General features: G+C 43.9%; 1 protein-coding gene across 1 annotated transcript in view; it reads left to right on the top strand.

Annotated features, from left to right (window-relative positions):
* The window catches only part of LOC109883419 (mucin-5B), an 83,238-nt gene that overhangs the window by 11,897 nt on the left and 43,512 nt on the right, over positions 1-27,829 (top strand). Inside the window, exons 12-24 of the mRNA XM_031801522.1 lie at positions 2,605-2,712; positions 2,960-3,029; positions 3,294-3,431; positions 3,703-3,867; positions 5,251-5,345; positions 5,616-5,742; positions 19,103-19,206; positions 19,475-19,626; positions 19,802-19,851; positions 19,945-20,045; positions 24,390-24,541; positions 24,636-24,774; positions 24,928-25,035. Of these exons, the coding sequence (XP_031657382.1) occupies positions 2,605-2,712; positions 2,960-3,029; positions 3,294-3,431; positions 3,703-3,867; positions 5,251-5,345; positions 5,616-5,742; positions 19,103-19,206; positions 19,475-19,626; positions 19,802-19,851; positions 19,945-20,045; positions 24,390-24,541; positions 24,636-24,774; positions 24,928-25,035 (1,509 nt within the window). The remainder of the gene's footprint in view (positions 1-2,604; positions 2,713-2,959; positions 3,030-3,293; positions 3,432-3,702; positions 3,868-5,250; positions 5,346-5,615; positions 5,743-19,102; positions 19,207-19,474; positions 19,627-19,801; positions 19,852-19,944; positions 20,046-24,389; positions 24,542-24,635; positions 24,775-24,927; positions 25,036-27,829) is intronic.

Below are 27,829 nucleotides of genomic sequence, written 5' to 3'. Positions count from 1 at the left end.
ACACCTGCCTCTGATTGAGAACCATACTAGGCCGAAACATAGAAATCCCCAAATCATAGAAAATCAAACATAGACTGCCCACCCAACTCACGCCCTGACCATACTAACTAAATACAAAACAAAGGAAATAAAGGTCAGAACGTGACAGTTCCTGAGTGGCCTAGTTACAGTTTTGACTTAAATCAGTTTTAAAATATATGGCAAGATTGAAAATGGCTGTCTATCAGTGATCAACATCCAACTTGACAGAACTTGAAGATTTAAAAAAATATATAATAATTGCAAATATTGTACAATCCAGGTGTGCAAATCTCTTAGCAACTTACCCAGAAACACTCACAGCTGTAATCACTGCCAAAGGTGATTCTAACATGTACTGACTCAGGGGTGTGAATACTAATGTAAATAAGATATTTCTGTATTTCATTTTCAACGAATTAGCAAACGTTTCTAAAAACATGTTTTCACTTTGTCATTATTGGGTATTGTGTGAAAAAAAAAATATTTAATCCATTTTAAATTCAGGCTGTAACACAACATGTGGAATAAGTCAAGGGGAGGGAATACTTCCTGAAGGAAATGTAATTCCCTAGGACCAAAAGTAGGCATGAAGTAAGTAGTGTGTTAAAAAAAATGTGTTCCCTTAACTTTACTGTCATATCTTAACTTTACTGTCTTGGCGGCAGGGTAGCCTAGTGGTTAGATCGTTGGACTAGTAACCGGAAAGTTTCAAGTTCAAACCCCCGTGCCGACAAGGTACAAATCTGTTGTTCTGCCCCTGAACAGGCAGTTAACCCACTATTCCTAGGCCGTCATTGAAAATAAGAATTTGTTCTTAACTGACTTGCCTAGTTAAATAAAGGTAAAATAAAAAACTGGTTTTCGTGCCTTTACTGTCATTAAACTGAAGACTTTGTTTTTATCGAAGCTTCTCTGTAATTAGTTACTCGATTAAACTGAATAATCATGTAACTGTAATTAACTAGGAAGTTGGGGCACCAAGGAAAGTATTCAGATTACAAAGTTATAATTTCCCAATATAACCTTTCAGATATTTTTATATCTGATTAATGGTTAATGGTTAATGGTTTATTTATTTTACAATTGTTGGTTATCTGCACGAACCCAGTCTTCACTATGAGTCATCCATACATCAATTGTTTTAAATCATTGATTTATTACTAACTAAGTAATTCACAGAAATGCATAAACAAACAAACAAACTTGGTAAATGTGGTTACATGAAATGATAGGAGAATATGCCCTAGTGGCTGAACAGGCATGGCGGCTTGTTAGACAAAGGAGAAATGGGGGGGTCGACTAAGAAGTCACTACGGAGTTAATTATAATAATTAAAATGCTAATCCTTTACCTATGAACGCTCACTCATTCGGGAACAATTGCAATCAATATATATATATTTACGCTCAGTGTAACGTCTTGATCGCTGGTGAAAAGTTTGTCTTTCGTAGAATTGTCCATCTCTCTCCCTCTCTCTCTTTATCTTGGTTAGAGGGGATAGTTCAAAGTGACATTCGTTATAGGTTGGATGTTTTGGCAGTTGTCGTTCTTCGCGTTCAATGATGCCGAATTCCTAGCTGCAGACTAGTAATCAATATCAAAGACTTGTTCTTATTCTGTCGGTATCGATAGTCTAAGATTTTAACCACGTGATATGGTTAACTTCTTGCGTCTCCAAACCCGTATCCGGGAGCGTAATCATAGCCTCAAGCTCATTACCATAACGCAACGTTTCCTATTCATGAAAATCACAAATGAAATGAAATAAATATATTGAAACACAAGCTTAGCCTTTTGTTAACAACACTGTCATCTCAGATTTTCAAAATATGCTTTTCAACCAAAGCTACACAAGTATTTGTGTAAGAGTATTGATAGCCTAGCATAGCATTAAGCCTAGCATTCAGCAGGCAACATTTTCACAAAAACAAGAAAAGCATTCAAATAAAATCATTTACCTTTGAAGAACTTCGGATGTTTTCAATGATGAGACTCTCAGTTAGATAGCAAATGTTCATTTTTTCCAAAAATATTATTTGTGTAGGAGAAATAGCTCCGTTTTGTTCATCACGTTTGGCTAAGAAAAAAAAACGAAAATGCAGTCACTACAACGCCAGAATTTTCCAAATTAGCTCCATGATATCGACAGAAACATGCCAAACGTTGTTTAGAATCAATCCTCGAGGTGTTTTTCACAATTCTATTCGATGAAAAATCATTCGTGGCAGTTGGTTTCTCATCAGAGGCAAACGGAAAAATACTGCAGCTGCAGATTACGCAATAATTGCGACGGAGGACACCAAGCGACCACCTGGTAGATGAAGGGGGGAGGCAGTTGGAGAGGGGGATGGGGTTGCTATACTCAGAGGCCAACGTCATGACACTGTCATACCTTGACTTTACTGTCATACCTTGACATTACTGTCATACCTTAATGTTACTGTCATACCTTAACGTTCCTGTCATACCTTAACGTTACTGTCATACCTTAACTTTACTGTCATACCTTGACTTTACTGTCATACCTTAACTTTACTGTCATACCTTTACTTTATTGTCATACCTTAAACCATTTGTAACCAGCAAACCAACGAGACTGCTTTCACAGTCCTGGGTGACATAGTGAAATGCGGGAAGACGGACATTGAGACCTGCCTAAGATCTGTAACCCTGGTGACTCCAGAGAACACGGTAAGTTAGCCAGTCAGTGACTCGTATCACCACTTCAGGGTTGGAGTAAATTACATTTCATTTCCAGTCAATTCAGGCAGTCCACTGAATTCCAATTCCAATGCTCTTCATTGTTTTTCAGTGAGGAACATTTGGAATTGGAATTAGGTTTTCTTTCTGAATTGACTGGAATTGACTCCAACCCTGTTCCACACTCCTTATCACCAGGGGAGTTGCTTTAACTCAAGTTGTATTTTGTCACTTGCAGATGATCGTCATCGAGGCCAGTGGAAGGGTCTTTGTCAACAAGATGTTTTCTCAGATGCCGCTTTTCATGGGTGAGTGACTGATTGATGGTTGCTTGAGAAAAGGGATACAGAGATGTGATATCTGTCTATTTTTTGTAGTCATTGATCAGTATAAATGTATGTTTGAAACCCTTCCCATGCAGTACGTACTGTACCAGAAGTTGTCTCTTTCTTTCGTCTTTCTTTCCTTGTCTAGCAGCATGTAACACCATAAGCATCCCACAATAGGGAAGTGGGAGCTAAAAGTTCATGGTAAACCAGATTGTAACTAGAACTTGTATATATTTTCCACAGCTGATGTAAGGGTCTTTCAGCCCTCTACGTTCTACATCGTTGTGCATACCTCTTATGGGCTCCGTCTAGAGGTCCAGCTAACACCTATAATGCAGGTCTACATCGTAGCTAGCAGTTCACACAAAGAAAAAACCCAGGGTATGTTTCTCTCTGCTCATTTAAAGTCTTGGTGGAAAGATAAGCGTTTTTGGGTTGTTGAGAAGCGCTATATAAATCTCATGCATTGTTATTATAAAAGATGATTGGTTATCAAACTACTGTTAATGTAACGTGTGTCACTATACCACTTGTTTGAGGGGTTCGGTCAAACCTCACCTGAAACAATTATTAATAAACTAATGATACTTGATGCATTGCATCTTCAGTCAATGTTAGTTCAAACCACCTGTTATAATGTTTTGTACCTCAGGTCTTTGCGGAGACTTTAACGGTGTCCAAGCTGACGACTTCAGAACCATCAATGGACTCGTGGAAGGAACCGCTGTGACGTTCGCCAACACTTGGAAGACCAAAGCAAGCTGTCCTGATGCGGCACAGAACTTTGAGATCCCATGCAGTCTGAGTGTAGAGAACGGTACTCCTTCAACCTCTTTGAAAACACTAACATATGTCTAATGCAGTAGTTCTCAAACTAGGGGTCACGACCACATGTAGGGTCACTTTATATGAAAATGGGGTCACGGGAGAATTTCCAAAATACCAAATAATATATATACAAATTTGCTTACATCCCTGTTATTTAGCATTTAGCCTTTGCCAAGATAATCCATCCACCTGACAGGTGTGGCAGATCAAGAAGCTGATTAAACAGCATGACAATTACACAGGTGCACCATGTGCTAGGGTAAAAAAAAGGCCACTCTAAAATGTGAGGTTTTTGTCACACAACTCAATGCCACAGATGTCTTACGTTTTGACGGTGCATGCAATCGGCATGCTGACTGCAGGATCCACCAGATCTGTAGCCAGATAATTGAATGTTAATTTCTCTACCATAAGCCGCCTTCAACGTCATTTTAGAGAATTTGGCAATACATCCATCCGGCCTCACAACCGCTGCTGATGTCAGTGTTGTGAACAAAATGCCCCATGGTGCCGGTGGGGTTATGGTATGGGGCTGGCATAAGCTACAGACAATGAACACTCTTGCATTTTATCAATGGAAATTTGAATACACAGAGATACCGTGACAAGATCCTGAGGCCAATGTCATGCCATTCATACACCGCCATCACCTCATGTTTCAACATGATAATGCACGGCCCCATGTCGCAAGGATCTGTACACAATTCTTGGACGCTGAAATTGTCCCAGTTCTTCCATGGCTGCACTTGACCGTTGCACTTGAATCATTCCCACGTTGAACCGCTAGTTCCACTACGGAATGAAACCACACACTATTGCAGAGATTTTGATATTAACGTCCGCAATCGATGTGGGGGGATAGAGGCACATGTTAAACAAAGAATTTATGCTATTTCTCGCAATCAAGAGGAAACTCTGACTGAACGACTCACAAACTCCCCAGTTTATGCTCTCCAAATGGACGTTAGCTGTGGAGGCCGAGATGCCCCATGCATTGAATTTTGTTTGCTATACATATCGGGGGATGCTATTCATGAGGACATATGGTTCTGTCTCACGATTTCTGAGCATGACATGGCACAGGGGATGTTCCGTGTGCTGCGTGGCTATATTGACAAAAACAGATTCCATGTGATTGAAAGGTGGACTCTTGCACAAATGGGGCAAATCTATAGTGGGACAGCGGGCAGGCCTCTTCACTAAATCGGGTCGTGGGCCAAAAAGGTTTGGGAACCCCTGGTCTAATGATACAATACCCAAATGCGCTTCAGCCCAGCTTGAACAAAAAGTGAATCAGGTGCTCGACTGAGGGACAGTAAAGCCTAGATTAAAACTCTTTGTACTTGTTTCTAATATCTCATATGTTTTACAGAGAGATATGCCAAGCACTGGTGCTCAATGCTGTCAGATAGTGAAGGAATATTTTCCCAATGCCACACTGAGATCAACCCAAATTACTACAAGGAAGTAAGTATGATGATTTTAACTTCTCAAATGCTCTTTAATTACAGAGTTATCCCAAAGCTCTAAGAATATATATTTATTTAAACAATCATTTAAGACGTTCTATATCAAATAATTATATAATATTAATTTAATTTATCTCAAAACATCTAATCAGATTTTTTTTATACTATTGTCCTGTGCTTGTGTGTGATTTCAGAAAACAGAAGATTTCTTCATTAACACATCTCATAACTTCTTCTTCTTCTTCTGTTTCTTCTTCTCTCCCTGTAGATCTGCATATATGACAGTTGTAACTGTGAGAGGAGTGAGGAGTGCATGTGTGCTGCGGTCTCCTCCTACGTCCATGCATGTGCTGCTGCAGGCGTCCTGCTCAGTAGATGGAGAAACACCACCTGTGGTAAGATTAACATCAGAGATACTGAATGTATTTATTAATTAATTAATGAAGCGTTCCCATCCTATTTACCCACAGTGTTCAGGGTTTACCCTCCTATTAACCCACAGGGTACAGGGTTTCCCCTCCTATTAACCCACGGTGTTCAGGGTTCCCCTCCTATTAACCCACGGTGTTCAGGGTTCCCCTCCTATTCACCTACGGTGTTCAGGGTTTACCCTCCTATTAACCCACGGTGTCCAGAGTTTACCCTCCTATTAACCCACAGTGTCCAGGGTTTACCCTCCTATTTAACCACAGTGTCCAGGGTTTACCCTCCTATTAACCCACGGTGTCCAGGGTTTACCCTCCTATTAACCCACGGTGTCCAGGGTTTACCCTCCTATTAACCCACAGTGTCCAGGGTTTACCCTCCTATTAACCCACGGTGTTCAGGGTTTACCCTCCTATTAACCCACAGTGTCCAGGGTTTACCCTCCTATTAACCCACGGTGTCCAGGGTTTACCCTCCTATTAACCCACGGTGTCCAGGGTTTACCCTCCTATTAACCCACAGTGTCCAGGGTTTACCCTCCTATTAACCCACGGTGTTCAGGGTTTACCCTCCTATTAACCCACGGTGTCCAGGGTTTACCCTCCTATTAACCCACGGTGTTCAGGGTTTACCCTCCTATTAACCCACGGTGTCCAGGGTTTACCCTCCTATTAACCCACGGTGTTCAGGGTTTACCCTCCTATTAACCCACGGTGTTCAGGGTTTACCCTCCTATTAACCCACAGTGTCCAGGGTTTACCCTCCTATTAACCCACAGTGTTCAGGGTTTACCCTCCTATTAACCCACAGTGTTCAGGGTTTTTCCTCCTATTAACCCACGGTGTTCAGGGTTCCCCTCCTATTAACCCACGGTGTTCAGGGTTTACCCTCCTATTAACCCACAGTGTCCAGGGTTACCCTCCTATTAACCCACGGTGTTCAGGGTTTACCCTCCTATTAACCCACAGTGTCCAGGGTTTACCCTCCTATTAACCCACGGTGTCCAGGGTTTACCCTCCAATTAACCCACGGTGTCCAGGGTTCCCCTCCTATTAACCTACGGTGTCCAGGGTTCCCCTCCTATTAACCCACAGTGTTCAGGGTTTACCCTCCTATTAACCCACAGTGTTCAGCCTTTACCCTCCTATTAACCCATGGTGTTCAGGGTTTACCCTCCTATTAACCCACAGTGTCCAGGGTTTACCCTCCTATTAACCCACAGTGTCCAGGGTTCACCCTCCTATTAACCCACGGTGTCCGGGTTCACCCTCCTATTAACCCACAGTGTCCAGGGTTTACCCTCCTATTAACCCACGGTGTTCAGGGTTCCCCTCCTATTAACCCACGGTGTCCGGGTTCACCCTCCTATTAACCCACAGTGTCCAGGGTTCACCCTCCTATTAACCAACGGTGTTCAGGGTTTACCCTCCTATTAACCCACAGTGTCCAGGGTTCACCCTCCTATTAACCCACGGTGTCCGGGTTCACCCTCCTATTAACCCACAGTGTCCAGGGTTCACCCTCCTATTAACCCACGGTGTCCAGGGTTCCCCTCCTATTAACCCACGGTGTCCGGGTTCACCCTCCTATTAACCCACAGTGTCCAGGGTTTACCCTCCTATTAACCCACGGTGTTCAGGGTTTACCCTCCTATTAACCCACGGTGTCCAGTGTTTACCCTCCTATTAACCTACGGTGTCCAGGGTTCCCCTCCTATTAACCCACAGTGTCCAGGGTTTACCCTCCTATTAACCCATGGTGTCCAGGGTTTACCCTCCTATTAACCCACAGTGTCCAGGGTTTACCCTCCTATTAACCTACGGTGTTCAGGGTTTACCCTCCTATTAACCCACAGTGTCCAGGGTTTGCCCTCCTATTAACCCACAGTGTCCAGGGTTCACCCTCCTATTAACCCACGGTGTCCGGGTTCACCCTCCTATTAACCCACAGTGTCCAGGGTTTACCCTCCTATTAACCCACGGTGTTCAGGGTTTACCCTCCTATTAACCCACGGTGTCCAGGGTTTACCCTCCTATTAACCCACAGTGTCCAGGGTTTACCCTCCTATTAACCCACGGTGTTCAGGGTTTACCCTCCTATTAACCCACGGTGTCCAGGGTTTACCCTCCTATTAACCCACGGTGTTCAGGGTTTACCCTCCTATTAACCCACGGTGTCCAGGGTTTACCCTCCTATTAACCCACGGTGTTCAGGGTTTACCCTCCTATTAACCCACGGTGTTCAGGGTTTACCCTCCTATTAACCCACAGTGTCCAGGGTTTACCCTCCTATTAACCCACAGTGTTCAGGGTTTACCCTCCTATTAACCCACAGTGTTCAGGGTTTTTCCTCCTATTAACCCACGGTGTTCAGGGTTCCCCTCCTATTAACCCACGGTGTTCAGGGTTTACCCTCCTATTAACCCACAGTGTCCAGGGTTACCCTCCTATTAACCCACGGTGTTCAGGGTTTACCCTCCTATTAACCCACAGTGTCCAGGGTTTACCCTCCTATTAACCCACGGTGTCCAGGGTTTACCCTCCAATTAACCCACGGTGTCCAGGGTTCCCCTCCTATTAACCTACGGTGTCCAGGGTTCCCCTCCTATTAACCCACAGTGTTCAGGGTTTACCCTCCTATTAACCCACAGTGTTCAGCCTTTACCCTCCTATTAACCCATGGTGTTCAGGGTTTACCCTCCTATTAACCCACAGTGTCCAGGGTTTACCCTCCTATTAACCCACAGTGTCCAGGGTTCACCCTCCTATTAACCCACGGTGTCCGGGTTCACCCTCCTATTAACCCACAGTGTCCAGGGTTTACCCTCCTATTAACCCACGGTGTTCAGGGTTCCCCTCCTATTAACCCACGGTGTCCGGGTTCACCCTCCTATTAACCCACAGTGTCCAGGGTTCACCCTCCTATTAACCAACGGTGTTCAGGGTTTACCCTCCTATTAACCCACAGTGTCCAGGGTTCACCCTCCTATTAACCCACGGTGTCCGGGTTCACCCTCCTATTAACCCACAGTGTCCAGGGTTCACCCTCCTATTAACCCACGGTGTCCAGGGTTCCCCTCCTATTAACCCACGGTGTCCGGGTTCACCCTCCTATTAACCCACAGTGTCCAGGGTTTACCCTCCTATTAACCCACGGTGTTCAGGGTTTACCCTCCTATTAACCCACGGTGTCCAGTGTTTACCCTCCTATTAACCTACGGTGTCCAGGGTTCCCCTCCTATTAACCCACAGTGTCCAGGGTTTACCCTCCTATTAACCCATGGTGTCCAGGGTTTACCCTCCTATTAACCCACAGTGTCCAGGGTTTACCCTCCTATTAACCTACGGTGTTCAGGGTTTACCCTCCTATTAACCCACAGTGTCCAGGGTTTGCCCTCCTATTAACCCACAGTGTCCAGGGTTCACCCTCCTATTAACCCACGGTGTCCGGGTTCACCCTCCTATTAACCCACAGTGTCCAGGGTTTACCCTCCTATTAACCCACGGTGTTCAGGGTTTACCCTCCTATTAACCCACGGTGTCCAGGGTTTACCCTCCTATTAACCCACAGTGTCCAGGGTTTACCCTCCTATTAACCCACGGTGTTCAGGGTTTACCCTCCTATTAACCCACGGTGTCCAGGGTTTACCCTCCTATTAACCCACGGTGTTCAGGGTTTACCCTCCTATTAACCCACGGTGTCCAGGGTTTACCCTCCTATTAACCCACGGTGTTCAGGGTTTACCCTCCTATTAACCCACGGTGTTCAGGGTTTACCCTCCTATTAACCCACAGTGTCCAGGGTTTACCCTCCTATTAACCCACAGTGTTCAGGGTTTACCCTCCTATTAACCCACAGTGTTCAGGGTTTTTCCTCCTATTAACCCACGGTGTTCAGGGTTCCCCTCCTATTAACCCACGGTGTTCAGGGTTTACCCTCCTATTAACCCACAGTGTCCAGGGTTACCCTCCTATTAACCCACGGTGTTCAGGGTTTACCCTCCTATTAACCCACAGTGTCCAGGGTTTACCCTCCTATTAACCCACGGTGTCCAGGGTTTACCCTCCAATTAACCCACGGTGTCCAGGGTTCCCCTCCTATTAACCTACGGTGTCCAGGGTTCCCCTCCTATTAACCCACAGTGTTCAGGGTTTACCCTCCTATTAACCCACAGTGTTCAGCCTTTACCCTCCTATTATCCTACGGTGTCCAGGGTTCCCCTCCTATTAACCCACAGTGTCCAGGGTTTACCCTCCTATTAACCCATGGTGTCCAGGGTTTACCCTCCTATTAACCCACAGTGTCCAGGGTTTACCCTCCTATTAACCCACGGTGTTCAGGGTTTACCCTCCTATTAACCCACGGTGTCCAGGGTTTACCCTCCTATTAACCCACAGTGTCCAGGGTTTACCCTCCTATTAACCCACGGTGTTCAGGGTTTACCCTCCTATTAACCCACGGTGTCCAGGGTTTACCCTCCTATTAACCCACGGTGTTCAGGGTTTACCCTCCTATTAACCCACGGTGTCCAGGGTTTACCCTCCTATTAACCCACGGTGTTCAGGGTTTACCCTCCTATTAACCCACGGTGTTCAGGGTTTACCCTCCTATTAACCCACAGTGTCCAGGGTTTACCCTCCTATTAACCCACAGTGTTCAGGGTTTACCCTCCTATTAACCCACAGTGTTCAGGGTTCTTCCTCCTATTAACCCACGGTGTTCAGGGTTCCCCTCCTATTAACCCACGGTGTTCAGGGTTTACCCTCCTATTAACCCACAGTGTCCAGGGTTACCCTCCTATTAACCCACGGTGTTCAGGGTTTACCCTCCTATTAACCCACAGTGTCCAGGGTTTACCCTCCTATTAACCCACGGTGTCCAGGGTTTACCCTCCAATTAACCCACGGTGTCCAGGGTTCCCCTCCTATTAACCTACGGTGTCCAGGGTTCCCCTCCTATTAACCCACAGTGTTCAGGGTTTACCCTCCTATTAACCCACAGTGTTCAGCCTTTACCCTCCTATTGACCCATGGTGTTCAGGGTTTACCCTCCTATTAACCCACAGTGTCCAGGGTTTACCCTCCTATTAACCCACAGTGTCCAGGGTTCACCCTCCTATTAACCCACGGTGTCCGGGTTCACCCTCCTATTAACCCACAGTGTCCAGGGTTTACCCTCCTATTAACCCACGGTGTTCAGGGTTCCCCTCCTATTAACCCACGGTGTCCGGGTTCACCCTCCTATTAACCCACAGTGTCCAGGGTTCACCCTCCTATTAACCAACGGTGTTCAGGGTTTACCCTCCTATTAACCCACAGTGTCCAGGGTTCACCCTCCTATTAACCCACGGTGTCCGGGTTCACCCTCCTATTAACCCACAGTGTCCAGGGTTCACCCTCCTATTAACCCACGGTGTCCAGGGTTCCCCTCCTATTAACCCACGGTGTCCGGGTTCACCCTCCTATTAACCCACAGTGTCCAGGGTTTACCCTCCTATTAACCCACGGTGTTCAGGGTTTACCCTCCTATTAACCCACGGTGTCCAGTGTTTACCCTCCTATTAACCTACGGTGTCCAGGGTTCCCCTCCTATTAACCCACAGTGTCCAGGGTTTACCCTCCTATTAACCCATGGTGTCCAGGGTTTACCCTCCTATTAACCCACAGTGTCCAGGGTTTACCCTCCTATTAACCTACGGTGTTCAGGGTTTACCCTCCTATTAACCCACAGTGTCCAGGGTTTGCCCTCCTATTAACCCACAGTGTCCAGGGTTCACCCTCCTATTAACCCACGGTGTCCGGGTTCACCCTCCTATTAACCCACAGTGTCCAGGGTTTACCCTCCTATTAACCCACGGTGTTCAGGGTTTACCCTCCTATTAACCCACAGTGTCCAGGGTTTACCCTCCTATTAACCCACGGTGTCCAGGGTTCACCCTCCTATTAACCCACGGTGTCCGGGTTCACCCTCCTATTAACCCACAGTGTCCAGGGTTCACCCTCCTATTAACCCACGGTGTCCAGGGTTCCCCTCCTATTAACCCACGGTGTCCGGGTTCACCCTCCTATTAACCCACAGTGTCCAGGGTTCACCCTCCTATTAACCAACGGTGTTCAGGGTTTACCCTCCTGTTAACCCACAGTGTCCAGGGTTCACCCTCCTATTAACCCATGGTGTCCGGGTTCACCCTCCTATTAACCCACAGTGTCCAGGTTTCACCCTCCTATTAACCCACGGTGTCCAGGGTTCCCCTCCTATTAACCCACGGTGTCCGGGTTCACCCTCCTATTAACCCACAGTGTCCAGGGTTCACCCTCCTATTAACCAACGGTGTTCAGGGTTTACCCTCCTATTAACCCACAGTGTCCAGGGTGTCCAGGGTTCACCCTCCAACGGTATCCGGGTTTCACCTTCCTTTTTCATTTTTTTTATTTCACCTTTATTTAACCAGGTCGGCTAGTTGAGAACACCTTTATTTAACCAGGTCGGCTAGTTGAGAACAAGTTCTCATTTACAACTGCGACCTGACCAAGATAAAGCATAGCAGTGTAAACAGACAACAACACAGAGTTACACATGGAGTCGACAATAAACAAGTCAATAACACAGTAGAAAAAAAAGAAAAAAAGAACCTATATACATTGTGTGCAAAAGGCATGAGGAGGTAGGCGAATAATTACAATTTAGCTTAACACTGGAGTGATAAATGATCAGATGGTCATGTGCAGGTAGAGATACTGGTGTGCAAAAGAGCAGAAAAGTAAATAAATAAAAACAGTATGGGGATGAGGTAGGTAAATTGGGTGGGCTATTTACCGATTATGTACAGCTGACTGTGTACAGCTGCAGTGATCGGTTAGCTGCTCAGATAGCAGATGTTTAAAGTTGGTGAGGGAGATAAAAGTCTCCAACTTCAGCGATTTTGCAATTCGTTCCAGTCGCAGGCAGCAGGGAACTGGAAGGAAAGGCGGCCAAATGAGGTGTTGACTTTAGGGATGATCAGTGAGATAAACCTACTGGAGCGCGTGCTACGGGTGGGTATTGCCAACGTGAGCTTTACCTAGCATGGACTTGTAGATGACCTGGAGCAGGTGGGTCTGGCGACGAATATGTAGCGAGGGCCAGCCAACAAGAGCAGACAGGTCGATGTGGTGGGTGGTATAAGGTGCTTTAGTAACAAAACGGATGACACTGTGATAAACTGCATCCAGTTTGCTGAGTAGAGTATTGGAAGCTATTTTGTAGATGACTTGGCCGAAGTCGAGGATCGGTAGGATAGTCAGTGTTACTAGGGTAAGGGAACACCCCCCTGAAATGGACAAAAATGAATGGGAAGTCATTGGCACTGGACAAACCATATACACGGTGTCCAATACCACTCAATTCGGCGTCGTTTTGTTCAAAGTTGATTGCAAATGCCATATGGCAAATGCCAGTTGTAACACTTTAAAAATCCAACAGGTGGTGAGCGCGCTCCACCGTGGTTTTTCATTTTGCAAATGCAACACAAGTCAACATCCAAAAGCAAAATTTTGAAAAAGTGAAAGAAAAACCTAGCAACCCCTTAAAAAAGTTCTTTCTGGACCGTTTTTTCAAAATTATTTCGATTTTTGTGTTTTTTTTAAAACTTGTGCATAAGGCATATGTTTCCTCCATTTGCAATATGATTTCATAGGAAGTCAAAAGTCAAAGTCAAAAGTAACCTTTTTGGGGGCCAAATGCCATAAGAAATTTGACATGCTCAAAAATCCTGCAGAAATGCAAAATTGACTGGCCTGATGAACACAGGATGGCCGGGCAGTGATAGTTGTTCCTTTCCATGGCTCATTGTGTTGACTTCATCGTGTCCATTTGGTGATGTTTTTTCACTATTGAATCATATTTCAAGTGCACGTGCATTTGCAATATGTTTCAATGGGCATTTACCATCACGAATTTGTTGTGCTCAATAATCCTGCAGGAATGTAAAATTGACTGGCCCGATGAACTCGGGATGGCTGGGCAGTGATTCTGGTTCCTCTCCATCGCTCGTTAGGGTTGATTTCAGAATGTCACTTTGGTGATGGTACCTCACTGTTTAAACAGTCCATCGCAAATGGACAAGAGTCACCAGCAAGTCATTGTCCATCAGTCAATTAGATAACATTCTGACACCAAACCCACTTTTTCGAACTTGTTTAGTAGCCAACTATCACATACTTCAGAGCTGGCCCAAAATTCACATCGCCTTCTGTTCAAACCATTAAAAAAAATGTAAAACACGTAGTTACGTTCTAGCTGCGGGTTCAGTTCTGATGTTATGTGTAGGCCTAGCTGAGGCGACCCCGAATCCCAAGTTTCGGCTCGATAGGTCATTTGGTGCCCGATCAAAACCCTAATTGGTGCTGAAAATCCACTTTTTTCCATGCCTTGCTATGGCGTCCTTGAATGAGCAATCGGACAGAAACGTTGGGGTCCGTCTATATGGGCCGAGGTCATCGTAATGCACCTAGTCTTGCGATGCTGGGACATTTCTAAATGTCGTCATTTTCGTGATGCAAAAATGAATTGAAGTTATTGCAAATGTACGAGGCTGTTTCTCGGTCCGAGAACCTTCTAGAGCCACGTAACTCACCATGCACTATCAACCTGAGGTCTAGAACAGGTTTCTAAAGTTTCGGAACTCTAGGTCTGACGGTTCTTTAAAAGTTCCAGCAAGGTTAACTATTGCAGGCACTGTATGTCTCTACGCACCCCAATGTGTGCCTCCTTCCAAGCTGTGCTTGTGTGTGATTTAGTTTTTCTTTGAAATTTTATGGGAAAAATAACTGATTTACAGTTCATGGGGATTGCCTAATTACACATATGAAGTTTTGGAAAGATCTGACTTTTTTAACCCTTCGAAACAGCCCCCTGTGACACCAATTGTGGCACTTCCGGTTGGCACAGGAAGCTATAATTAAACCCATATCCTCATCGGGGTATGCTTTTACAGAATCCTGAGTTTTAAGGCTTTATGTTAAGAACTGACTGATTTACACAGGGTTGAATGCACTATTTCTATCAAACTGCAGGTTGGGTATGGATATGCACTTTTAGGATGATTTTAACCACTTCCGGTTGGTCCAGGAAGCTTAGAATCGACACAGGTAGACCTCATAGCAGCCTGATGGACTGTCATCGAAGACAGGTTCACAAGGCATTCATAACCAACATAGGCTTCAGGCTGAATTTAGGGGTGCAGGCAATGTATTCCTATGGGGAGAGAAGTCAATGCAAACTGTTTGATGTAAGCACCTTCTTTTATCTTTAAGGGTTAATGCCACACGGTCAAGGTTAGGCTTGCACGGATCGGGAGGACCTTAGGAACGTACCTGAGGTCGAATTGTGCTTCTCACCCTAACGGCTCTCTCACTGTCACCCAAAAGCAAATGACGTTGTGGGGCAGGCTTCATTTCGGGCCTACTTTTCTCATGGTCGCTGCGCTCAGACCGAGCGAACTACGGTTAAGTGGGATATCTCGTTGAACTCGGCACGGCCTAGAGATTATGGTAATGCCATTGCCTGCTCTCTGTGTCTTTAAGCACCGCACTTTGTCACTCCATCCTTGCTGTGTGTGTGTGTGAGAGCTTTTATTTGACATCTATTGGGAGAAATGACTGATTTACAGTTCATGGGGGTTACCTAGTCACACATATGAAGGTTTGGAATGAATTGACTTTTTCAACCCTTTGAAACAGACATTGTGACCCAAGTAAAGGCACTTCCGGGTTGGCACAGGAAGCTATAAGTAAACACATGTCTTGATTGAGATCCTGAGTTTTAAGTCTTTAAATTAAGAATTGACTGATCTACACAGGGTTGAATGGAGTGATTTTCATAATGACAGGTAATGTGTTTCAAAACACTTTTAGGGTGAATTTCATCACTTCCGGTTGGTCCAGGAAGCTTAGAATCGACACAGGTAGACCTCATAGTGTCCTGATGGACTGTCATCGAAGACAGGTTCATAAGGCATTCATAACCCACATAGGCTTCAGGTTGACTTTAGAGGAGCAGGCAATGTATTCCTATGGGGAGAGATGTCATTGTAATCTGTGAGATCAAAAAACCCTGTTTTACTGTTAAGGGTTAATGCCACACGGTCAAGGTTTGCACAGATCGGGAGGACCTCAGGATCGTACCTGAGGTCGAATTGTGCTTCTCACCCTAACGGTTCTCTCACTGTCACCCAAAAGCAAATTACATTTTGGGCCAGGCTTAATTTTGGGCCTACTTTTTTTCACGGTCGCTGCATTCAGAGCGAACTACGGTCAAGCGGGACGTCTCGTTGAACTCGGCACGGCCTAGAGAATATGGAAATGCCATTGCAGGCTCTGTGTGTCTTTAAGCACCGCACTTTGTAACTCCATCCTTGCTGTGCGTGTGTGTGTGTGTGTGTGAGAGAGAGAGAGCTTTTCTTTGACATCTGTTGGGAAATTACTGACTTACAGTTCATGGGGGTTACCTAATCACACATATGAAGTTTTGAAAAGATCTGACCTTTTTAACCCTTGGAAACAGCCACTATGACACCATTTAAGGCACTTCCGGTTGGCACAGGAAGCTATAAATAAACTCATATCCTGATTGGGATATGCCTTTACAGAATCTTGAGTTTGAAGTCTTTACGTTAAGAACTGAGTTATTTACGGAGGGTTTAGTGAGTGTGTGTTATTTCAGAAAATCATAGAAAATCACAGAAATCTCGCAGAGCTCCGCAGAGCTCCGCAGCACACTTTAAAGAGATTTGTATGAACACCCTGCAACTGGATCTGTAACTGTTTTTAAAAAAAAACTATTTTTGAACATCACCAATTTGTCATTGTACGATTTCTCTTAAATTACGATAGATAACTGGCTGGTTATTTTTTTGTTGACACCGGAGGCTCCTTCACTTTGACGTGAAGTGGAAAAATTATTGCTCTATTTTCACTTTGGACCTTTAATCCCAGAAAAATGGCCATAACTCAAAAACCGTTGAGGCCTGCAATATCAGTTCTGTTATACTCACAGACAATATTTTTACAGTTTTGGAAACTTTAGAGTGTTTTCTATCCTCCGCTTATATGCATATTCTAGCATCTTGTCCTGACAAAATAGCCCGTTTACTTTGGGAACGTTATTTTTCCAAAAATGAAAATAGTGCCCCCTAGTTTCAAGAGGTTAAGCATATCGCAGTTTAGGTCACCTAACAGAACAAACTCTGAAGCTAGATGGGGGGCGATCAATTCACAAATGGTGTCCAGGGCACAGCTGGGAGCTGAGGGGGGTCGGTAGCAGGCGGCAACAGTGAGAGACTTATTTTTGGAGAGAGTATTTTTTTTTATTAGTAGTTCGAACTGTTTGGGTATGGACCTGTAAAGTATGACATTACTTTGCAGGCTATCTCTGCAGTAGACTGCAACTCCTCCCCCTTTGGCAGTTCTATTTTGACAGAAAATGTTATAGTTGGATATGGATGTCTCAGAATTTTTGGTGGCCTTCCTAATCCAGGATTCAGACACATCAGGGTTGAAGGAGTGTGCTAAAGCACACTCCTTCAAGGGTGTGAAGGAGTGTGCTAAAGTGTGTGCTAAAGCAGTGAGCAGTGAGTAAAACAAACTTATGGAGGAGGCTTCTGATGTTGACATGCATGAAACCAAGGCTTTTCCAATCACAGAAGTCAACAAATGAGGGTGCCTGGGGACATGCAGGGCCTGGGTTTACCTCCTCATCACCCGCGGAACAAAGGAGGAGTAGTATGAGGGTGCAGCTAAAGGCTATCAAAACTGGTCGCCTAGAGCGTTGGGGACAAGCAATAAAAGGAGCAGATTTCTGGGCAGAATATAGAATATATTCAGGGCATAATGCGCAGACAGGGGTATGGTGGGGTGCAGGTACAGCGGAGGTAAGCCCAGGCACTGGGTGATGATAAGAGAGGTTGTATCTCTGGACATGCTGGTTGTAATGGGTGAGGTCACCGCATGTGTGGGAGGTGGTACAAAGGAGGTATCAGAGGTATGAAGAGTGAAACTAGGGGCTCCATTGTAAACTAAAACAATGATAACTAACCTGAACAACAGCATACAAGGCATGTTGACATTTGACAGAGACATACAGCGAGGCATAAAGTAATCGCAGGTGTTGATTGGGAGAGCTAGCTAAAACAACAGGTGAGACAACAACAGCTAATCAGCTAACATAACAACAGCAGGTAAAATGGCGATGACTAGGCAGAGAGGGTCGGATTAACTTCACACAGAGTGAAGAGTTGAGTTCGTGGCTGGGGCCGACAGATAAAAAATCAATAAACAGAATGGAGTACCGTGATTAATGGACAGTCCAGCAGGCATCAGCTATGTAGCCAAGTGATCATAGTGTCCAGAGGGCAGCAGTAGATGGAACAGGGAAGCCGCCACTACACTAGCGACACAGCGTTTAAAGTTAGTAGCAAGGGGCTAGTAGGAGCGTCTGCTCCGACGGAGGCCGGTCGAAGGCACAGCAGATGGAGTATTCGTCGGCAGACCAGTCGTGGTGGTGCGGCAGGGGGCCGTGTCGACAGAGAATCCAAGCCAGATGGCGAAAGAGGTATTGTAGAATTTAGTTTGCTGGCCGGGAGATGTGCCTGGCTCACGGCTAACTGATGCTAGCTTCGTGGCAGTGGCGTTAGCCACTATAGCCAATCGGTAGCAGTGGTGATCCGGTGCCAAGGTCCAGAGTTTACAGCAAGGATCCGGTGGAGTATTGGGCTCTAGCCGTGTATGAGTGGGGTTCGGGTGAACAGCTGAGTAGGCCGGGAGGTGGGCCTCAGGGATAGCTTCGGTACTGGGTGCCACGGTGGGTGCATGCTAGCTGTGAGCTAGCTAGCTGCAAGCTAGCTGTGAAGATCAGAAGTAGTTGTCCAGGGATTACGGCAGGAATCCGGCATTGTTGTGGAGAGACAGTTCGATTCTGGGCTGGTATCTGTGCAGAAGGTAAAAGTCCTAGCAGTAGCTAACAATGACTAAATAGCTTCTAGCTAATTAGCTGGTTAGCTTCTGGAGGTTCTTGAATGTGTTCTAAAATTATAATATATTTTTTTAAATAATAGTGATGCCATATCACATTGGGTGAGGCAGGTTACCGGAAGGTTTAATCAAATTAAAAATCGAAAAGAGAAAATAAAGTTGAAATATATATACAAAAAATACGAAAAATACAAAAGTACACGAGACACGAACAAAACACGTCTTCATCTTGGATCAAGATGGCGTATTTACCCTCTTATTTAAAAACAAAATACCCCAAAACATATAATTAAATGATGAATCACCATACTGTTTTCCACAGGGAAGTACTCCTCCAGCTGCCCTGACACGATGGTCTATGACTACACCATGACCAGCTGTGACCGTACCTGTCGTTCACTGAGCCAGACAGACTTCACCTGCCAGGTACATTTACATGGACATCTCATTTCTATTCATGTTACTTATTTAATATTATTATTATTATTATTCATTTTATTAATGTCTTGTTGTGTATGTTGTTTTTGTCTTGTTGTTGCTGTGTTGTAGTAGTTGTGTATGTTGTTCTTGTCTTTGTTGTTGTTGTTGTCATGTTGTTGTGTATCTTCTTGTTGTTGTGGATGTTGTTGCTGTTGCAGACATGCCCAAAGTAATTTCCCCTCATGGATAAAACATTTTTAATTGAATTGAACAGTTAGACCATGTGTCTGTGGACGGCTGTGGCTGTGCCGAGGGAACCTACCTGAATGACCAGGGAGAGTGTGTCCCTGCCTCACGCTGCTCCTGCTACAATGGAGGCACAGTAGTGCCCCCTGGAGAGGTCACCAGGATCTATGGGGCTACTTGGTGAGGACTTGGTTGGCATGTGAATGAATGTCTCTGAAAATCTGATGGTCTTCTCTGTTGTGGCTCTATTAAAATATTTAGAAATCGACTGTCTTCTTCTGAAGTCGTGGTTTGCTTCAAGAGGCATGTTAAACCATGCTTACCCCCTCCTCTTGTATCCCTCTTAACCACCCAGCTCTTGCAGAGATGGGAAATTAAGCTGTACTGGAGAACAACAACATTTATGTGAGCACTCTGAAATACAGCATATCACTTCACAACCAAGACTCTGTAGTTTAATCCCTGCTAACCTATAAAGCCTATGTTTGTTCCCTACAGCCTGTGAAGAACCAATGGGTTTCTTCAACTGTTCTAGTGCAGGGCCCGGAGCCAAGGGCTCAGAGTGCCAGAAGAGCTGTCAAACACTAGACAGTCACTGTGTAAGTCTACAATGGGACATGCCTTACAACACGTTAATAAAAACATGTCTTACAACACGTTAATAAAACATGCCTTACAACACGTTAATAAAACATGCCTTACAACACGTTAATAAAACATGCCTTACAACACGTTAATAAAAACATGTCTTACAACACGTTAATAAAACATGCCTTACAACACGTTAATAAAAACATGCCTTACAACACGTTAATAAAACATGCCTTACAACACGTTAATAAAAACATGCCTTACAACACGTTAATAAAAACATGTCTTACAACACGTTAATAATAACATGTCTTACAACACGTTAATAAAAACATGTCTTACAACACGTTAATAAAAACATGTCTTACAACACGTTAATAAAAACATGTCTTACAACACGTTAATAAAAACATGTCTTACAACACGTTAATAAAAACATGCCTTACAACACGTTAATAAAACATGCCTTACAACACGTTAATAATAACATGCCTTACAACACGTTAATAAAAACATGCCTTACAACACGTTAATAAAACATGCCTTACAACACGTTAATAAAAACATGCCTTACAACACATTAATAAAAACATGTCTTACAACACGTTAATAAAACATGCCTTACAACACGTTAATAAAAACATGTCTTACAACACGTTAATAAAAACATGCCTTACAACACGTTAATAAAAACATGAATAAAACATGCCTTACAACACGTTAATAAAACATGCCTTACAACACGTTAATAAAAACATGTCTTACAACACGTTAATAAAAACATGCCTTACAACACGTTAATAAAAACATGAATAAAACATGCCTTACAACACGTTAATAAAACATGCCTTACAACACGTTAATAAAACATGCCTTACAACACGTTAATAAAAACATGCCTTACAACACGTTAATAAAAACATGTCTTACAACACGTTAATAAAAACATGTCTTACAACACGTTAATAAAACATGCCTTACAACACGTTAATAAAAACATGCCTTACAACACGTTAATAAAAACATGTCTTACAACACGTTAATAAAAACATGTCTTACAACACGTTAATAAAACATGCCTTACAACACGTTAATAAAAACATGCCTTACAACACGTTAATAAAAACATGCCTTACAACACGTTAATAAAACATGCAACACGTTAATAAAAACATGCCTTACAACACGTTAATAAAAACATGCCTTACAACACATTAATAAAAACATGCCTTACAACACGTTGGGGCGGCAGTGTAGCCTAGTGGTTAGAGCATTGGACTAGTAACCGAAAGGTTGCAAATTCAAATCCCCGAGCTGACAAGGTACAAAATCTGTCGTTCTGCCCTTGAACAGGCAGTTAACTCACTGTTCCTAGGCCGTCATTGAAAATAAGAATTTGTTCTTAACTGACTTGCCTGGTAAAATAAAGGTAAAAAATAAAATAAAATAACAAACATGCCTCACAACACGTTAACAAAAACATGCATTGCAACACGTTTTAATAAAAACATTCAAATGAGTGATGGCCGAACGGCATAGGCAAGATGTAGTAGATGGTACAGAGTACAGTATATACATATGAGATGAGTAATGTAGGGTATGAGAACATTATATAAAGTGGCATTGTTTGAAGTGGCTTGTCAAACATTACATCAAGATGGCAAGATGCAGTAGAGGGTATTGAGTACAGTATACATATGAGATGAGTAATGTAGGGTATGTAAACATTATATTATGTGGCATTGTTTAAAGTGTCTAGTGTTACATTTTTTACATCATTTTCGATAAATTTTTCCAGTTATTAAAGTAGCTAGAGTTGAGTCAGTATATTGGCAGCAGGCACTCAATGTTAGTGATGGCTGTTTAACAGTCCTGTGATGGCCTTGAGATAGAAGCTGTTTTTCAGACTCTCGGTCCTCACTTTGATGCACCTGTACTGACCTTGCCTTCTGAATGGTAGCGAGGTGAACAGGCAGTGGCTCGGGTGGTTGTTGTCCTTGATGATCTTCATGGCCTTCCTGTGACATTGGGTGGTGTAGGTGTCCTGGAGGGCAGGTAGTTTGCACCCGGTGATGCTTTGTGCAGACCTCACTACCCTCTGGAGAGCCTTCCGGTTATGAGCGGAGCAGCTGCCGCACCAGGCGGCGATACAGCCCGACAGGATGCTCTCGATTGTGCGTCTGTAAAAGTTTGTGAGTATTTTTGGTGCCAAATTTCTTCAGCCTCCTGAGGTTGAAGAGGCGCTGCTGCGCCTTCTTCACCACGCTGTCTGTGTGGGTGGACCATTTCAGTTTGTCCGTGATGTGTACGCCGAGGAACTTAAAACTCTCCACCCTCTCCACTACTGTCCCGTCAATGTAGATAGGGGGCTGCTACCTCTGAAGTCCACAATCATCTCCTTTGTTTTGTTAACATTTAGTGTGAGGTTATTTTCCTGACACCACATTCCGAGGGCCCTCATCTCCTCCCTGTAGGCCATCTTGTCGTTGTTGGTAATCAAGCCTACCACTGTAGTGTCGTCTGCAAACTTGATGATTGAGTTGGAGGTGTTCATGCCCTCACAGTCGTGGGTGAACAGGGAGTAAAGGAGAGGGCAGAGAAAGCACCATGTTGAGGATCAGCAGGGTGGAGATGTTGTTACCTACCCTCACCACCTGGGGGCGGCCCATCAGGAAGTCCAGGACCCAGTTTACACAGGGTGGGGTCGAGACCCGGGGTTTCGAGCTTAGTGACGAGTTTGGAGGGTACTATGGTGTTAAATGCTGAGCTGTAATCGATGAACAGCATTCTTACATAGGTATTCCTCTTGTCCAGATGGGTTAGGGCAGTGTGCAGTATGATGGCGATTGCGTCGTCTGTGGACCTATTGGGGCTGTAAGCAAATTGGAGTGGGTCTAGGGTGTCAGGTAGGGTGGAGGTGATATGGTCTTTGACTAGTCTCTCAAAGCACTTCATGATGACGGAAGTGAGTGCTACAGGGCGTTAGTCATTTAGCTCAGTTACCTTAGCTTTCTTGGGAACAGGTACAATGGTGGCCCTCTTGAAGCATGTGGGGACAGCAGACTGGGATAAGGATTGATTGAATATGTCTGTAAACACACCAGCCAGCTAGTCTGCGCATGCAGTGAGGACGCGGCTGGGGATTCTGTCTGGGCCTGCAGCCTTGCGAGGGTTAACACGTTTAAATGTTTTACTCACATTGGCTACATGCAGTAAAGGAGATGTTTTGGTAGCGGGATGTGTCAGTGGCACTGTATGGTCCTCAAAGCGAGCAATAAAGTAGTTAAGTCTGTCTGGGAGCAAGGCATCGTGATCCGCGACGGGGCTGGTTTTTCTTTTGTAGATTGACTGTAGACCCTGCCACATACCTCTCGTGTTTGAGCCGTTGAATTGCGACTCCACTTTGTCTCTATAGTGAGCTTAGCTTGTTTGATTGACTTGCGGAGGGAATAGCTACACTGTTTGTATTCGGTCATGTTTCCTGTCACCTTGCCCTGGTTAAAAGCAGTTGTTCACGGTTCAGTTTTGCGTGAATGCTGCTATCAATCCACGGTTTCTGGTTGGGGAATGTTTTAATAGACGCTGTGGGTACAACATCACCGATGCACTTGTTAATAAACTCGCATACCGAATCAGCGTATTCGTCAATGTTGTTGTTCGCCGCCATGCGTAACATATCCCAGTCCACAGTTCGAAGCATTCTTGAAGCGTGGAATCCGATTGGTCGGACTAGCGTTGTCAGCGATGTTATGTTGCCACAGTGTCAGATTGATCAAATTATTTATTTACCTGGCCCAGGATCCAAACGATATCCTCAGATGAGATTGACTTTTTAAAGGGTTTCTGTTTGAGCAGACTGTAACGTTTACGGAGAACCTGATCTCCATGAACATCAAAGAAATCATCTTTAAAAGTCATCCTTGTGTCTTTTCAAACACTTGATCAATTGATCCATTTGACAAATATTGTCCACATCTTATACCCTGGAGGGTGGAGGGACATTCAGGCACATAATGTCCACATCTTATACCCCTGGAGGTTGGAGAGACATTCGGGCACATAATGTCCACAACTTATACCCTGGAGGGTGGAGGGACATTCAGGCACATAATGTCCACATCTTATACACTGGAGGGTGGAGGGACATTCAGGCACATAATGTCCACAACTTATACCCTGGAGGGTGGAGGGACATTCAGGCACATAATGTCCACATCTTATACCCTGGTGGGAGGAGGGACATTTAGGCACATAAAGTCCACATCTTATACCCTGGAGGTTGGAGGGACATTTAGGCACATAAAGTCCAACTTAAATTCATGTCAGTCCTTCCCTGATTCATTGTGTTATAGATCAGTGCAGAGTGTCTGTCAGGCTGTGTATGTCCTGATGGTCTGCTGTCTGATGGAAACGGAGGATGCATCAAGGAAGACCTATGTCCCTGTTCTCACAATGGAGTCTATTACCAACCTGGACATGTGCTCAAAGTAGACTGCAATACCTGGTAAAATCAACTTCTATCCCTCTTCTTCTTCTTTGGATATGTCAAATGCTTCCCTCTAAAATCTTCCCATGTGATTATGTTTGCATCATTGTAGCACTTGTGAAGGCAGAAAATGGCAGTGTACCAATAAGCAGTGTGATGGGATGTGTGCCATATATGGAGATGGGCATTTCATCACTTTTGATGAGGAAAGGTTCACTTTCAATGGAGATTGTGAATACATTCTTACTCAGGTAGGGCACTAATTGATGATTCATGATTTTCTTTGTATTTTTATTAAAACCTCTACATTATGTATGATGCACATATTTTCTAATTATGATTAAGATGAGGTAATAATAATAACTAAGATGTTTTCTGATTGTGAATTTGAAAACATCCTGCAGGACTACTGCAGCAACAATCCAAACGGTACCTTTAGAGTGATCACAGAGAACATTCCCTGTGGAACCACCGGCACCACCTGTTCCAAGGCCATCAAGCTCTTCTTGGGGGTAGGAACTACTGTTCATAAACGGCTTCAGACATGCATTAAAGGTACAATAGACAAGTCTGGACATTTGACTCAATGTCGACCCCGGTGGCTGTGAGTGTAATTGCATGCTGAACTCTGGATGCACTTATCTCGTCCCCTCCATGCGTTTTGTTAGCACACTAGATTGACAGGGCTGTCTGACGAAGTGTCTGAATAATTCTCGGGCAGATTTGATAGCGGCACAAAAATCCACCCCTATGTGTTTGGGTTAGGGTTAGCTATGTATAAGGGTTAGGGTTAGCTATGTATTAGGGTTAGGGTAAGCTATGTATTAGGGTGAGGGTTATCTGTTTATTTGGGTTAGGATTAGCTATGTATTAGGGTTAGGGTTAGGGTTAGCTATGTATTTGGGTTAGGGTTAGCTATGTGTTTGGGTTAGGGTTAGCTATGTATTAGGGTTAGAGTTAGCTATGTATTAGGGTTAGGGTTAGCAATGTATTTTGGTTAGGGTTAGCTTTGTATTAGGGTTCGGGTTAGCTATGTATTTGGGTTAGGTTTAGCTATGTATTTGGGTTGGGGTTAGCTATATATTAGGGTTAGGGTTAGCTATGTGTTAGGGTTAGCTATGTATTTGGGTTAGGGTAAGCTATGTATTTGGGTTAGGGTTAGCTATGTATTTGGGTTAGGGTTAGCTATGTATTTGGGTTAGGGTTAGCTATTTGTTTGGGTTAGGGCTAGCTATGTATTTGGGTTAGGGGTTAGGGTTAGCTATGTATTAGGGTTAGCTATGTATTTTGGTTATGGTTAGCTATGTATTTTGGTTAGGGTTAGCTATCTATTAGGGTTAGGGTTAGCTATGTATTTGGGTTAGGGTTAGCTATATATTAGGGTTAGGGTTAGCTATGTATTTGGGTTAGGGTTAGCTATGTATTAGGGTTAGGGGTTAGGGTTAGCTATGTATTAGGGTTAGCTATATATTTTGGTTATGGTTAGCTATGTATTTGGGTTAGGGTTAGCTATGTGTTTGGGTTAGGGTTAGCTATGTATTTTGGTTATGGTTAGCTGTGTATTTGGGTTAGGGTTAGCTATGTATTAGGGTTAGGGTTAGCTATGTATTTGGGTTAGGGTTAGCTATGTGTTTGGGTTAGGGTTAGCTATGTATTAGGGTTAAGGTTCGCTATGTATTTGGGTTAGGGTTAGCTATGTGTTTGGGTTAGGCTTAGCTATGTATTAGGGTTAGGGTTAGCTATGTATTAGGGTTAGGGTTAGCTATGTATTTGGGTTAGGGGTTAGGGTTAGCTATGTATTAGGGTTAGGGTTAGCTATGTGTTTGGGTTAGGGTTAGCTATGTATTAGGGTTAGGGTTAGCTATGTGTTTGGGTTAGGGGTTAGGGTGAGCTATGTATTTTGGTTATGGTTAGCTACGTATTAGGGTTAGGGTTAGCTATGTATTAGGGTTAGGGTTAGCTATGTATTTGGGTTAGGGTTAGGGTTAGCTATGTATTTGGGTTAGGGTTAGCTATTTGTTTGGGTTAGGGCTAGCTATGTTTTCGGGTTAGGGTTAGCTATGTATTTGGGTTAGGGGTTAGGGTTAGCTATGTATTAGGCTTAGGGTTAGCTCTGTATTAGGGTTAGTGTTAGCTATGTATTTGGGTTAGGGTTAGCTATTTGTTTGGGTTAGGGCTAGCTATGTTTTCGGGTTAGGGTTAGCTATGTATTTGGGTTAGGGGTTAGGGTTAGCTATGTATTAGGGTTAGCTATGTATTTTGGTTAGGGTTAGCTATGTATTACGGTTATGGTTAGCTATGTATTTGGGTTAGGGTTAGCTATGTATTAGGGTTAGGGTTAGCTATGTATTAGGGTTAGGGTTAGGGTTAGCTATGTATTTCGGTTAGGGTTGGCTATGTGTTTGGGTTAGGGTTAGCTATGTATTAGGGTTAAGGTTCGCTATGTATTTGGGTTAGGGTTAGCTATGTGCTTGGGTTAGGGTTAGCTATGTATTAGGGTTAGGGTTAGCTATGTATTTGGGTTAGGGGTTAGGGTTAGCTATGTGTTTGGGTTAGGGTTAGCTATGTATTAGGGTTAGCTATGTATTTTGGTTAGGGTTAGCTATGTATTTGGGTTAGGGTTAGCTATGTGCTTGGGTTAGGGTGAGCTATGTATTAGGGTTAGTGTTAGCTATGTATTAGGGTTAGGGTTTGCTATGTATTAGGGTTAGGGTTTGCTATGTATTAGGGTTAGGTTTAGCTATGTATTAGGTTTAGGGTTAGGGTTAGGGTTAGCTATGTAGTAGGGTTAGTGTTAGATATGTATTTGGGTTAGGGTTAAGGTTAGCTATGTATTTGGGTTAGGGTTAGCTATGTATTAGGGTTAGGGTTAGCTATGTGTTAGGGTTAGCTATGTATTAGGGTTAGCTATGTATTAGGGTTAGGGTTAGCTATGTACTTGGGTTAGGGTTCGCTATGTATTAGGGTTAGGGTTAGCTATGTATTTGGTTTAGGGTTAGCTATGTATTAGGGTTAGGGTTAGCTATGTATTTGGGTTAGGGTTAGCTATGTCTTAGGGTTAGGGTGAGCTATGTATTAGGGTTAGGGTTAGCTATATATTAGGCTTAGGGTTAGGGTTAGGGTTAGCTATGTATTTGGGTTAGGGTTAGCTATTTGTTTGGGTTAGGGCTAGCTATGTATTTGGGTTAGGGGTTAGGGTTAGCTATGTATTAGGGTTAGCTATGTATTTTGGTTATGGTTAGCTATGTATTTTGGTTAGGGTTAGCTATCTATTAGGGTTAGGGTTAGCTATGTATTTGGGTTAGG

This window comes from Oncorhynchus kisutch, linkage group LG22 (genome assembly GCF_002021735.2).
Source record: "Oncorhynchus kisutch isolate 150728-3 linkage group LG22, Okis_V2, whole genome shotgun sequence".
Lineage (NCBI taxonomy): Eukaryota > Metazoa > Chordata > Actinopteri > Salmoniformes > Salmonidae > Oncorhynchus > Oncorhynchus kisutch.
Note: the sequence above shows the minus strand (reverse complement) of the source record. Positions and strands in the feature narration are given on the sequence as shown.